This window comes from Lycium barbarum, chromosome 1 (genome assembly GCF_019175385.1).
Source record: "Lycium barbarum isolate Lr01 chromosome 1, ASM1917538v2, whole genome shotgun sequence".
Taxonomy (NCBI): Eukaryota; Viridiplantae; Streptophyta; class Magnoliopsida; order Solanales; family Solanaceae; genus Lycium; species Lycium barbarum.
In genome coordinates, this window is record NC_083337.1 from 19,302,617 (window position 1) to 19,315,985 (window position 13,369).

At 32.1% G+C, this 13,369-nt stretch overlaps 1 protein-coding gene and 1 pseudogene across 1 annotated transcript; one reads left to right on the forward strand and one right to left on the reverse strand.

Moving 5' to 3' along the window:
- Positions 1 to 1,987: 1,987 nt before the first annotated feature.
- On the reverse strand, positions 1,988 to 2,096 carry LOC132619486 (small nucleolar RNA U3; annotated as a pseudogene).
- Positions 2,097 to 7,746: 5,650 nt separating this feature from the next.
- On the forward strand, positions 7,747 to 13,325 carry LOC132633001 (probable fructokinase-7). The gene is made up of 7 exons (XM_060349177.1): positions 7,747 to 7,925; positions 8,691 to 8,905; positions 9,691 to 9,903; positions 11,413 to 11,610; positions 11,899 to 12,039; positions 12,147 to 12,263; positions 12,982 to 13,325. The coding sequence occupies exons 1-7, from the start codon at positions 7,790 to 7,792 to the stop codon at positions 13,123 to 13,125; spliced, it is 1,164 nt and encodes a 387-aa protein (XP_060205160.1). The 5' UTR covers positions 7,747 to 7,789; the 3' UTR covers positions 13,126 to 13,325.
- The last annotated feature ends 44 nt before the right edge of the window (positions 13,326 to 13,369 follow it).

Here is a 13,369-nt window from a genome sequence, read left to right on the forward strand (position 1 = left end):
TGGGCATTAACTCACAGAGTCGTAGACCCAATCAAATGGATGTTAGTGAAAGAACTTACTCTTGCAAGTGCTCTACATGTAAGCAATATGGCCATGACAAGCGTTCGTGTGGGCAACAAGGTCGGGTAGTACAAGCACATCTCGAAGTAATAGAGCCTCTACAACTTGAAGATTGTATTGTTATTGTAATTTATTATTGTATTTCTTTGAATTAGTATTGTAATTAAATGGAATGAATTATTTTTTAATTAGTGTAAACCTCTCGTATTGGATGAATTCTTATTAAATCAAATATTTATATTTGTACATTCAAATATAATAAAACACTTAAATCAAAACCGTATAAATATGAAAAGTTTCAAAACTTACTTCGGGACACTTTAGAACCCCTAAAACGACGATCCAAACGTTTAGGTGGACTTGATGTAATGAGCCGACATTATTGTACGCAAAAAAAAAATATTAAGTTTTATATAAAATATTGATATTTTGGAGTTTAGAAACATGACTAATCTTTTCCTAAAGTATGGAAAAAAACGTGATTTGAAAGGTAACAAAAAAAAAAAAAACAACAACAAAAGGCCTCCTTCACGCACGCAATTCGTGTGTGAAAGGCCCAACTTGCATTTTTGCAGTTTGGTCCTTTCACGCAGTAATTTAGTGTGTGAAACCTAGTAATGTTTTTTTTTTTTGTGCTAGTTTGGTTCAATTTTTTTTTTTTTTTTTGGCTACAAAAGTCGCGGATTCTGATATGTATGAATCTGCACTGATCTAATGCTTGGCAGTGGAAAACCATTCATCGGGTAAGATGAGGGGTTATTTTGTGACTGAAAATTTATGTCACATTCTTGAATCGAAAAAGGGAATTAGAATGGAAGTGTAATTGAAAATTTAGATCGAAAGAGATTTCAACAATACCCCTTATAATTTCAAATCAATTGTCGTAACAAATAAGTAACCGGTTACAAACATGTAGATGGTTTTCAAAAAATTGGCAAGGTTTAAACAGAAGGAATTAATTAGCAGTAATAATGACAGAAGATAATTAAGGTAATAATGAGAGAAATGAATACGTATTGCCTGCCTTTTTCCACAGATTTTTTAACACAAAAAATTAAGAAAGAATGTCAAAAAAATGAGCAAAAAGATAATTATGAATCCTGGCTTTAGAGGGGTGCCAAGTCAGCATTATTTTTCCCTGCTTTATAGATGTATATTGATCCTTGGAGCTTTTGTTACCACCCACCATTTATTAGTTACCTACTTACCTTTCTCATCTTTTCGTTTTTGTTATCCACCTTTCTTTCCGACTTTTCCACCTTTAGACGTGAGAAATCAGAAACCGACAATTTCAGTTTTTCACCTATATTTATTTCAGAACTGATTGTAGTCCAGTTCAAAAATTCATACACGATTATAGATTGTGCATGCCTTTCTTCTAACTCACTTTTTAGAAAATTGAAAGTTCTAGATGGAAATTTTTCTGATGTAGTGTCTCGTTCAAGATATTTACTTCTTAAAGACAAAAAAAAAAAAGTTATAATTCTCTATCCAAGCCGAACAGCCTGAAGTTACCGAATCGGATTAATCAAAGGAGAAAAATTGAATCATACGACATTTAATTTGCTATGGTATTGGTATACATTTTATGAAACCGAATACGGAAAATACCGACCAAAATAACTAAAAACCGCACCAAACCGATATCCACGAACACCCTAACTCAACACTATGCATATGGGCTAACATGCAAGGAAAATAAGCTTGTACAGATAATGTTTAATTTTAAAAAATTACTACTACTAAAACCTTGACAATACATAAAAGGTTATAACCACTGTTTTAAGCTGCCCACAAATGCTGCTTTAGTGTTCAAATTGGTGAAATATTACGGCTCTGAATTTACCCAAACAGTCATCCATGATGATTTAACAAGGGCTTAGCTATTTTCAATAATACATGGAAAAAGAACCCAAAAAGAATTATGAGTCTCTAATGGCCACAATTCATCAATTAGACGTTATTTCCTGTCTCCTCAGGACTCAAGGATGCAGTGGTACGAGCCTATAGAACAGATCCTGTTCAAGTAAGGTCGTTGCATTATCAGTGCAGTATTTGTTCGATGTGGGATAATAGGAAAAGCAAGGCTTCTCTATTAAAGTCTATGGTCAGCACCTATGTTTCTTTTTCTTTTGCAGATGGACGCTTTTTAAGTGGTGCATAGATGAAACCTAACTGTTTCCTATAGATATATTTATTTGGAATTATTGAGAAAAGGATGGAAAAGGAAAGAATCTTGGTATTAAATGGGTTGTCTAAATTGCAGACCAGGTGTTCGATTTAAAAAAAAAAAAACCGACAGCACCGCTTCTTAATTTGTTTGTTCAAAATCAAACAGAATTAATAATTTATTTTTTTTTGGCTGAAAATCGAAATTATTAAAGTTCAGCAACATAACACATGTTAAAGTCGCATAAGGAGTGCAATTCATGCGTTATGTAATTTGTTACAAAAAAAGTAAAAAAGAGGAAATTTGGGTAACGGGTTTTAACGGTAGGATGATAACTCATATTTATATAGCGCATAAATTGTGCTATAGGCCTATAGCAAGTTAATGTCGTTCTTTTTTTTTTTTTTTTTTTAACATGGTAGTCCGGTTCATTTGAACTTAAAACACGGGATGCAGCTAGTTAGTAAGTTAAGTTCGCTTTAATGGTTGAAAATTGTAAGTGTATCTAAAAGATATATATCGATAACATTTATTACTACGGATTTTAAAATAAATATTTTCCGTTAAAGGCATTAAATAATTTTAATTGGAGATTAATATTGTAAAGCACGAGGTATATTGTAAAGCACGAGGTATTTTCCCAAAACTAATGTTTTAGTTTGAATTAATTAATAGGAAATCCAATTACAAATTTAAATAGTAACCAGCTCATATGAATCTAATCTAAAATTTAGAGTTTTTATTCTTTTTTATGAATTTGATATCGATAACTCTATGAATATAAAAATTTATCTCGGCCAACTGAACCTTCTCAAACTAACTGTTACAAAAACTTAGGGAGAATGACATTATAAATACTTTACGGAATATGACAATTCCTTTTTATTTTCAGAATATAACAAATTTTCATCTTTCATACAAAATTTTTTAAAAAGGAAATGATTAATTTTTTTTAAAAAAAAATACTTTTTTAAAAAAATTAATTTTTATATTTTTTTTTCTGCTTAAGGCTTAAAATACTTGCTCATTATTTTGTGTATGAAATGTGTATATCTCACTTAAGACTTAAAAAATTCGCTCAAAATTTTGTGTATGAAAAATATATGAAATGTTTATATCTCGTTCAATGCTTAAACATTATGCTCAAAATTTTATTTATGAAAACGGTATGAAATTTGTACATCTCGCCCAAGACTTAGAATTTTGCTCACATTTTTCGTGCATAAACTTTGCATTAGGTTTCTAGAAAATGAATACAACTACAAAAAACTTTCATACAATATTCAAGGCTTAAAATTTCACACATAATTTTGTGTATGAAAATTATATTAAAAATTTCACTCACATATACACATTTCATACATTTTTCATAAAGCTTTCATAGACAAAAGTTTGAGTTAATTTTTTAAGCCTCGAGCAAAAAAAAAAACATTTTTAAGAAAATAAATTTTAAAATTAAAACATTATTTTTTAAAAAATAAAAAATTAATTTTTAAAAAATTAAAAAAATTGTTTAAAAAATTTTTAAATAAAAAATTAAAAAAATTTAATTTTAAAAAATAAAATTATTAAAAAGAGGTTAAAAGAAAATGAAAAAAAATATGAAAATCCGTCATGTTTCGTAAAATATCATTATGTTTTGTAAATAAGGAAAACTATCTATATATTTTGTAATAAAGAATCTTAAGAAGGTACCCTATGTCATTTTCCCAAAAACTTAATAGGGAATTTTTTTAAATAAAATGAAAAAGGGCCAAAATTTCCCTTAAACTATTCAAAACAACTCATACTTACCCTTCATTTGATTTTGATACTAAAAATACCCTTGTCGTCTATGTTTTGACCACAATTGCCTTAAAACTAACGGTTGGCCCCATGGACCTTTTAGACCTTTTTAGTGCTGGCTTTAGGGTGAAGCTGATAAAGCAAAAGCCTTAGGCCCCAAAATTCCACTATTATAGGTACATCAATTAGCATTTGAAACAACATGAGTATTTTAAAGTAAAAAGTATAATTTTTTAATTCAAAAATAGAAGAAAACTTTAAAATAGATTTAAACAATTCGAAGCATATAAAAAAGTATAACTAATGTTATCTAGAAACCGGTTGATAAAAACAGTGATGTGTACATTTCATGCACGACAAATCGTACTGTCCATATTCCAACTAAATTATTTCATGGGATGCACGTGCGTGAACTAGTTTTAGTGAATACACTTGAGACCTCTTGTTAAGATTTAGCTTTAGGTCATCAATTTTATTGAGCCGCCCCCTGGACCTCTTTTAATATTATACCATGACGATCTAATATGATTTTTTTTTTTTTTTGGTTTCCCACCAGGTGTCCGGTACGCGCATTGGAGCCCGATTATATCCGGATTCCCACCGCGTAGGGCCCCATTCGGGGGGAAACGCTCCCTACCAAGAATTTTTTCATTGTCAGAGATCGAACCCGAGACATCTGATTAAGAGAGGAGCAACCCCATCCGCTGCATCACATCCTTTGGTGGTAATCCAATAGTCTAATATGGTTAAGTAAGCTGAAATGGTAGTCCATGTGTTAAATAAGCTTAAATGGCAGCCCAAAATGGTTAATTTACTGGTTTTCTTTTATTTCGTTTGGATGATTATTAGTGCTAAGTATTAGTGACTTAATTATATAGTTATGCCTTTTTTATTTTGTTAGGACTCGGCAATTCTAATTCCAATAATATAAATAATCCTAAACTATATATGTCAATGTTTATAAAATCCTAAACTAATATGGAATGGATTCTACGTAAAGATTGTTGTCTGATGATTCATTGATGTTAATGCAAGAGAGTCCTTGTGAAGTTTTCTGTTGAGATTGGTAGGAGTAATCGCACCTATAAAAGAAAGAGAAAGCAGTGTGGTTGTTTCTTCCACAATTTTTCTTGTGTTTGAGAGCTTTTCTAATTATTTTAGAAACCAGATTGCCTCTCAGGTGGTCTACCAGTAGTGTACGTGTTGAACTTGGGTCTGAAATTGACCTCTAACTCTACCAAACGAACCTTGTGTTTTCTGGGCTTTAAAATCCATGGCTTGATCAAGGTGATCTTTATCGTTATCTTCTTCTCTTGTATCGTACTCTTTTAGTACATTAACAAACTGAGTGAAGGTTGGATATGGAGCCTCCTAGAATAAGAGTCCTCAAGGTTTTGTATTTGTTTCCGAGACCCTTAGCAAATTTTATAACCTTGATCGTCTAACGGTCCGTGTACAGTGGAGAGACTATCACAAATTCCCTTGAATTTTATATGTATTCATCTAGAGATTTTGATCTTATCTTCATACTTTGTATTTGTTGTTTCAATTAATATTCCTTATCAGCTTGCTAGCTTGTAGGTAAGTATCCTCAACACTCTCCCAAAATTTGTTTGGTCGAACTACAACCATTAATAAGGAGCATTGACTCGTCAATTGTAGTTCCAGTTAGCCAACTTCTTACCAAGATGTTTTTTCTTGCCATTATATAAATTAGGGCTGACGTTTTCTTCATCCGTTTCGTTTACCACAACCTTAGATGATGGTTTCTTCACAATAATGTCACCAGTCTTCAGGGGTCTGCATCAATTGGATTGTCTAGGTTTTTGCAAACTAGATAGTTTGAGGATTTCAATTGTATTGGAGACATATAGCTATGAATTGATGGGACCCTTTTTTTTTTTTTTTTCCTTTTGAGAATTCAACAAGCTTGACTTTTGAGTGTTTATGTATTAAAATAAGGTCTAATTAAGCAACTCTTGCTCTAATTTGAAAAAAAATTCTGAACTGATTCTCCAAGACAGATACACGCCAGCACCTAAGCTTACATTTAGAATTATGAGACTTGCACCTCACGATACCCTCGCTCTCCTAGGCCGCCACGGTGCCTTTTTAGCACATCCCACACCTTGGTGAGATGGACCGAACCAGATACCTTAACTTTAACCGAGCGAACTAATCTTACATGACTTATAAACGCCATACATGCACGAGTGAAAAACATATTATCTTTTCATGACAGTCCTTTCTTGCTTTTCAAAGAACACTTTGCTTTAATAAAAAATGTTTTCCTTTCATAAGCTTGTGAATTTCCATATACAAGTAATACATGCATGCTAAAGGGTTTAATATTAAATAGAAAAGTTAAAATTGGCAATATGTGCGCTTTACCCTTAGCTGATTTTGGTTTATAAATACTTTTGAGTGTTCCAAACGCCTAGATAAGCCTCAAGATGTTTATAGGCTAGTTTGTCCAACTTAACATCCAATTATATGGATATAAAAAGAGATAATGGTCAAAAACACATTTGAAGCATCATTTTTGTGAGTTTCCTACCTAAACTATCACGTGTTCGTGTTTTTTTACCTGAACTATCACCAACTATTTATCAAAACACACCTCGAAGCTGGCTAGACCAAGTGTTTGTATACGATCGCCAAAAGGCGTATGACAACTTAATTTGCCTATAAAATTTCATCCACATGGCAGCTGACTCATTAATTTTGAGATGTGTTTTGATAAATAGTTAGTGATAGTTTAGGTAGGAATGCAAACACCTAATAGTTCAGGTAGGAAACTTGCAAAAAGTGATACTTCAGGTGTGTTTTTGAGCATTATCTCTTAATTTTTTTTAAAAACCAATCAAATCCTTTAATTATTCGTGGAGTGTCATTTGGCACCATTTTTAAACAAAAAAGAAAAAGAAAAAAAGAGAATGTACACCAGGCACCATCAGATACTAGTCGAGGTGTAGTTTGATAAATAGTTAGTGATAGTTTAGGTAGGGAATACAAACACTTGATAATTCAGGTAGGAAACTCACAAAAGGTGATACTTCAGATGTGTTTTTGACCACTATCTCATATAAAAATGAGTCATTAATAGAAAAAACAGAAAAGGCTCAAATATGCCGTCGAACTATCAAAAATGACTTATTTATGGCACTTGTCAATAGTTTAGCTCATTTATGCCATCGCCGTTACAAAATGGCTCATCCATGCCATTTTTCGATGTATATGTCGGATTTTTTAATTAATTTGGGATTAAAAATTGGGAAGGTTTAATTAAACAACTTTGACCTCTAATTGGAGGCCACGTGTCATAGCTGGTTTTGTAAAACTGACGTTAATGAAAAATCGCATGAATGAGCCGTTTTGGTAACAGCGATGTCATGGATGAGCCATTTTGTAATGGTGATGGCATAAATTAGCCATTTCCGATAGTTCGATGGCATAGGTGAGCCTTTTCCGTAAAAAAACTCGTCGTCATAGCAGCTAAAACAACCAAAGTTACGTTGATTGATGGAGTAGTAAAACTAGGACAGAAATGGCAAGTGTTCGTCTAAGAAAATATAACCCACCCAAGAGAACCGGTCATTAATTTTCTTATGTAAAAAAAGAACATAAAATTTTGTGGTGCAGCATATTAGAATTTGGAAAAACCACCAGATTTCCTACGTAGTAGGGTTGAAGTTTCATTATATATATAGAACAAAACGTTACATTGAATTTCATAGCTGCCTTGCTTGTCTTATACTTTACATGTAAATAAAAATGGATCGGTCAAGTAAAAAGGGATCTAAAATAGCCTGTTGTTTCCCTGTTATCCTTGACCGATCCATGAGAAGCAGCTTCAAGCTATCTAAGAGCTCTTCTTCTGATAAGCTCAATAAAAGCAAGAGCTCTATATGTAAGCTTCTTTCATTTTTCATTCTCTACCCTCTACAATTTTCATGAATGCACATTTTTAATAAAACTGCTATAGATCCTGAGATATTTTTACATTTCTTATGCCACTACAAAAAAAATAAAACTTAAATTAGCTATAAATTTTGTCACTAATCTGTCGCTAAATTGCTCGTAGCTAACAGAATTTTCTGATAATTCATTGCGTTGATCTGTTTCTAAATAGGATTAGACACGGGTTTTACTGTTTAGCTACAGAATTTGTCCTAATTCATGTTGTTTTTAGTAATGATGGAATCAAGAATTTTTGCAAGAAAATTCAAAAAAAAAAAAAAAGAGATAGAGTGCCACAATTGAGATATTTTTAGTAATGATGCATAATCACAATGATGGAATCAAGAATTTTGCAAGAAAATTCAAAAGAAAAAAAAAAAGAAAGATCCCATATAATTGAGATATTTTTAGTAATGCATAATCACAATGATGGAATCAAGAATTTTAGCAACAAAAAAAGAAGAAGATAGAGTGCCACAATTGAGAATTAAATACATCACCTAAAACAATTTTTAGCCACCTTTACTATTAAATTCACCAGTTGTTTTCCTTCAGTCACGATGGATAATTCAACAATTTATACATACAAACATATGTACATACACAATTTATTCGGACGATGAAATTTTTCGATTAAGAAAATTTAATTGAATCCCTTTACACTGTAATATTTTTGGTGTTTTAATTAACGTTATAGCATGTCCGAATATTGTAGGTTCACCAAAATCTCTATCCACAAAGAAAAAAGATGTCCAAGAAAACGATCACCTGGTAGTATGTTTCGGGGAGCTGTTGATAGATTTCGTACCTACAGTATCTGGAGTTTCACTTGCAGAAGCACCTGGTTTTAAGAAAGCTCCTGGTGGGGCTCCAGCTAATGTTGCAGTTGGTATAGCAAGATTAGGAGGCTCTTCCGCATTTATTGGCAAGGTAACATTTGTGAATTTTAAATATAGCTCCTGAATCTTGATAATTAGGGGTGTAAAATGAACAGAATTGACTGAATTTAGGCGTCGAAGGTTATTTGGGCTGAGCTAGAAGTGTCAAGATGAGCTAAATAATGAGTTTATAACTCAATTCACCCAAATCTAACCAACTTCAAATTTGTTTGTTTTCTTCAATTTATCTAATTATCAAATAAAACTTCTCATTCTTTAAGTATATTTTCTTAAAAATATTTTGACAATTTTTGTTATGAATCAATTTGATCTACTTATTTAGCTCAAATAAGCCCGACTTAGATGGGCTAACTTCGGTTGTGCCCAAATTGATCCACCATAAGCATAATCCAAGACAAGGGTGAGCCGGGCGAATCATATTTTCAAAGTAATTGCATTCATATTGACGCGTATAAAGAATTTGTCACTATCAATTAACATATTTTTTACACGTTAAAACAGGTAATTAAGCTCCTTATTGTCTAGATTACTAATTTCACTTATTAGGACGACTACATGTAATTAGCTTGTTGACCAGACAATAAAAATTCTTTCTATTGTAAAGTGAAAGACATATTTATAGTGCACACTAGAAATCTTGTATCAATTTTAACATGTAGTAGTTTGTCCTCTCTGGATGATGCGAATTCTGTCAAGTTACATACTGTTATGTCTTTCAGGTAATTGATCTTCTGGTTCTATCACCAAAACCAATTTTCATTTGATAAATTTGGATTTCTCATAAATTTTCCTTATTACGTTTCATAATTGTATCAGGTGGGTGCAGATGAATTTGGTTATATGTTAGCTGATATATTAAAACAAAACCATGTGGACAATTCTGGCATGCGTTTTGATACACATGCAAGGACAGCATTGGCATTTGTCACATTGAGAGCAGATGGTGAGAGAGAATTCATGTTTTTCCGCAATCCAAGTGCTGACATGCTTCTCACGGAGGCAGAGCTAGACAAAGATCTCATTCACAAGGTAAACAAAAGGAAAGGGGGTTTATGTTTCCCTAAATTGAATAGGTGCCTTTAAGTTGAGTGTAGCGAAGGAATCCTCCTGAGAGAAGTTTTAGCTCTTAAACCTGAAATGACTATTTTGAGCTGTTTGAGTAGTGATCGACCTTTTGACAAAAGTAAAAGTAATGGAAAACAAAGAATATCTCTTTTATATACCCAACAAGTTTAGCATAATTGACCAAAAAAAAATATATATATTAAAATGATAAAGGGACATCCCTATTGTCACTCCAAAAAGCGCTCCCTAATGAGCTAAACAATCAATGGGTTTCCATCAACCATGGTTATAAAATCATGTCATTAACGATAAAATGGAATGTTTAAATTAATTAAAATTAGGGGTGTACATGGACCGGGTTGATTTAGATTTTTTAAATACCAAACCAAACCAATTGCATCGGGTTTTTAAATCTATAAACCAAACCAAACCAATAAAAGTCGGGTTTTTCAATCTCGGGTTTTCTCGGTTTTTTCCGGTTGCTCAGATTTTTCGGGTTTTTTCCGGTAAAGTCTTCATACAAAACATATAACTTGTACTTCAAATATTTCTTTAGTCCTTGTAAGATATGACTATCTAATTAAGATATTTTTTAAGAAAATAACCCAAAATGTGAGATGAGAGATGACATTTTACTAAAATATTCAACAAAAAAAAGTAATGAAATTGCATAAAATAAAATAATCATAATCTAAAAGTACTAAGTCATGCTATTATAAATCCGGCTAATTTATAAGGCATATAGAAAATGATCATAATCTAAAAGTACTAAGTCATGATAAAATAAGGACGGCTAATAAGTATTAATTATATGACTAAATATTTTTAAAAAATTAAGTTATGTATTTTCACTGCCTAAACCAATATAAAACTAAAGAATAAATATTCAATATTATTGTCATTCCTAGTGTTAGAATTGAATTTCTTTTGTTATCATTAGTATTGATTTGATTTTTGTTTGGTTTTATTTGAGTTACTAATATCTATGGGCTATAAAACTTATTGGACCGTTCAAAATTCTAATTCCAAGCTTGAAATAATATGTTAATAGACAAAAAACTATAAAAAAGTTTAAGAAATATCTATAAATTACATTATAAATAAATATTTTTATGTATAAAATATTTTTGAAATTTGATACATGTAATGTCGGGTGATTTAATTCGGTTTGACTTTTTTTAATTAAAACCAAAACAAACCAATGGTGGTCGGGTTTTTCTTTTTAAAACCAAGCCAAGTGAAGCGAAACCACTAGTCGGATTTTTTTACTCGGTTTGGTTCGGATTATCGGTTTGGTGCGATTAGTCGGTTTCCTTTGTACACTCCTAATTAAAATCATCTCTACATATGTAAAAGATATCATTCTTTTTGGACATACTAAAAAGAAAAAAACAGAACAAATAATACGCTATAACAATTTAAATTACACGCACTTTTGAGTATGTTTAACTTAACTATTTTCCTTTTTGACAGGCAAGAATCTTTCACTATGGGTCAATCTCTTTGATTGCGGAACCATGTAGGTCAGCTCATCTTGCTGCCATGGCGATTGCCAAAAAAGCAGGCTGCACTCTCTCTTATGATCCTAATCTAAGGTTGCCCTTATGGCCATCCCCTGAGGCTGCTCGTAAAGGCATTCTGAGCATTTGGGACCAAGCCGACATTATTAAGGCAAGGACGGTTAAACTTCTTTATTATGTCGTTTGTCTAGATATTTTTGATTGCTACAGTGAAATGTTGTTATAGTGAACATAGAATATAACATAACATGAAATATTGGTTAAAAAAAAAAAAACTTGACTGTTTTAATAAAATATATAGGATGATTATTATAGAAAAGTTTGATCGTACATTTAAACATTAATTGAAATAGATTTTTCAGGTGACAATATCAGGTTAGACATGAAGAGGTACCTGTTGTTATAGTGTTAAAAATTGGATTGTTGATGAAAATTGCAGGTAAGCGAGGATGAAATTACTTTTTTGACAAATGGTGAAGATGCCTATGATGACAATGTGGTGATGACCAAGCTTTTCCACCCTAACCTCAAGCTTTTGCTGGTAACCGAAGGGGGTGATGGTTGCAGATACTATACTAAGGTTAGTGACTAGAACTTTGTACTCGACTGCAGCCCGATTTACCTTACAATTACTGACCTTTATGATTCGTAATTTCGAAAATACTGAATTTAGGTAACTTATTGCAGGATTTTCATGGGAGAGTGAATGGAATTAAAGTTACTGCAGTTGACACCACAGGAGCAGGTGATGCATTTGTTGGTGGACTTCTCAACAGCACGGCCTCAGATCCGGACATTTACATGGTACTATCACTTCCAACCATTCCGCTTCAGTAAAATTTATTTACACTAGTAGTATATATAAATTCTGATGAGCTGAGGTCTATCGGAAACAACCTCTTAGTATATATAAATTCTGATGAGCTGAGGTCTATCGGAAACAACCTCTCTATCTCCCATGGTAGGAGTAAGTTCTGCGTACACTCTACTCTCCCCAGACCCCACTTGTGGACTACACTGAATATGTTGTTATATCAATATATATAAATTAAATTCAAGAATCGATTCCAAGAAAAATGCAGAATAAATTGGATTGCGAAGTAATACCACTCCTAGACTCCCTAATTGTTATGCACATGACATATATAGGATATATATACATCATAAAAGATCCGATCCTAGAAAGACTATAAGAAAATCATGTATTTATATAGATGAATCCTTCTTTTATAAAAAGATCGAGAAGAAAGAATTTCATGACTTTATTGACCTAACTAGAGCTCGATTATTAATTGGGATAATTATATTTTTGGACCACTCAAAAAACTAATAGCCATCAAATGTAAATATATTATATATAAAGTATAAATATACATATAATATACATGGGTTTTGTATATTTTGCTAGCGAGCCATAAATAAATTTCGGCCAACGGGCCAAAAATGAAAAAAAAAATCCTCTATTAATTTTTATTCATGAAAGTTAAGTTGTAATCATTGTGTTTTAAAATTTTGGGTGCAGGATGAGAAGAAATTAAGGGATGCCCTCCTTTTTGCAAATGGCTGTGGAGCAATAACTGTAACAGAAAAAGGAGCTATTCCTGCATTGCCTACAAAAGAAGCAGTCCTTACAATCTTGGATGGTGCTGGTGCCACTGCTAACTGATCAAATCCATGACCCAAAAAAAGAAAAAGAAAAAACTCCTAATCCCCACCAATTCTATGACACTGCACCACTTTGTAAAATTCTCATTATGGAATTTAGTCGATTATTGCTATCCCTGTAACAAAAGGTGGATCTACAAAATTTTAAACATATGTATATGTAATACGAGGTGCATCTACCAATTTTAAATCGTTGGTCCATTTTTTCCTTTCTACACTTTTATACCCCAACCACGAGACGATTT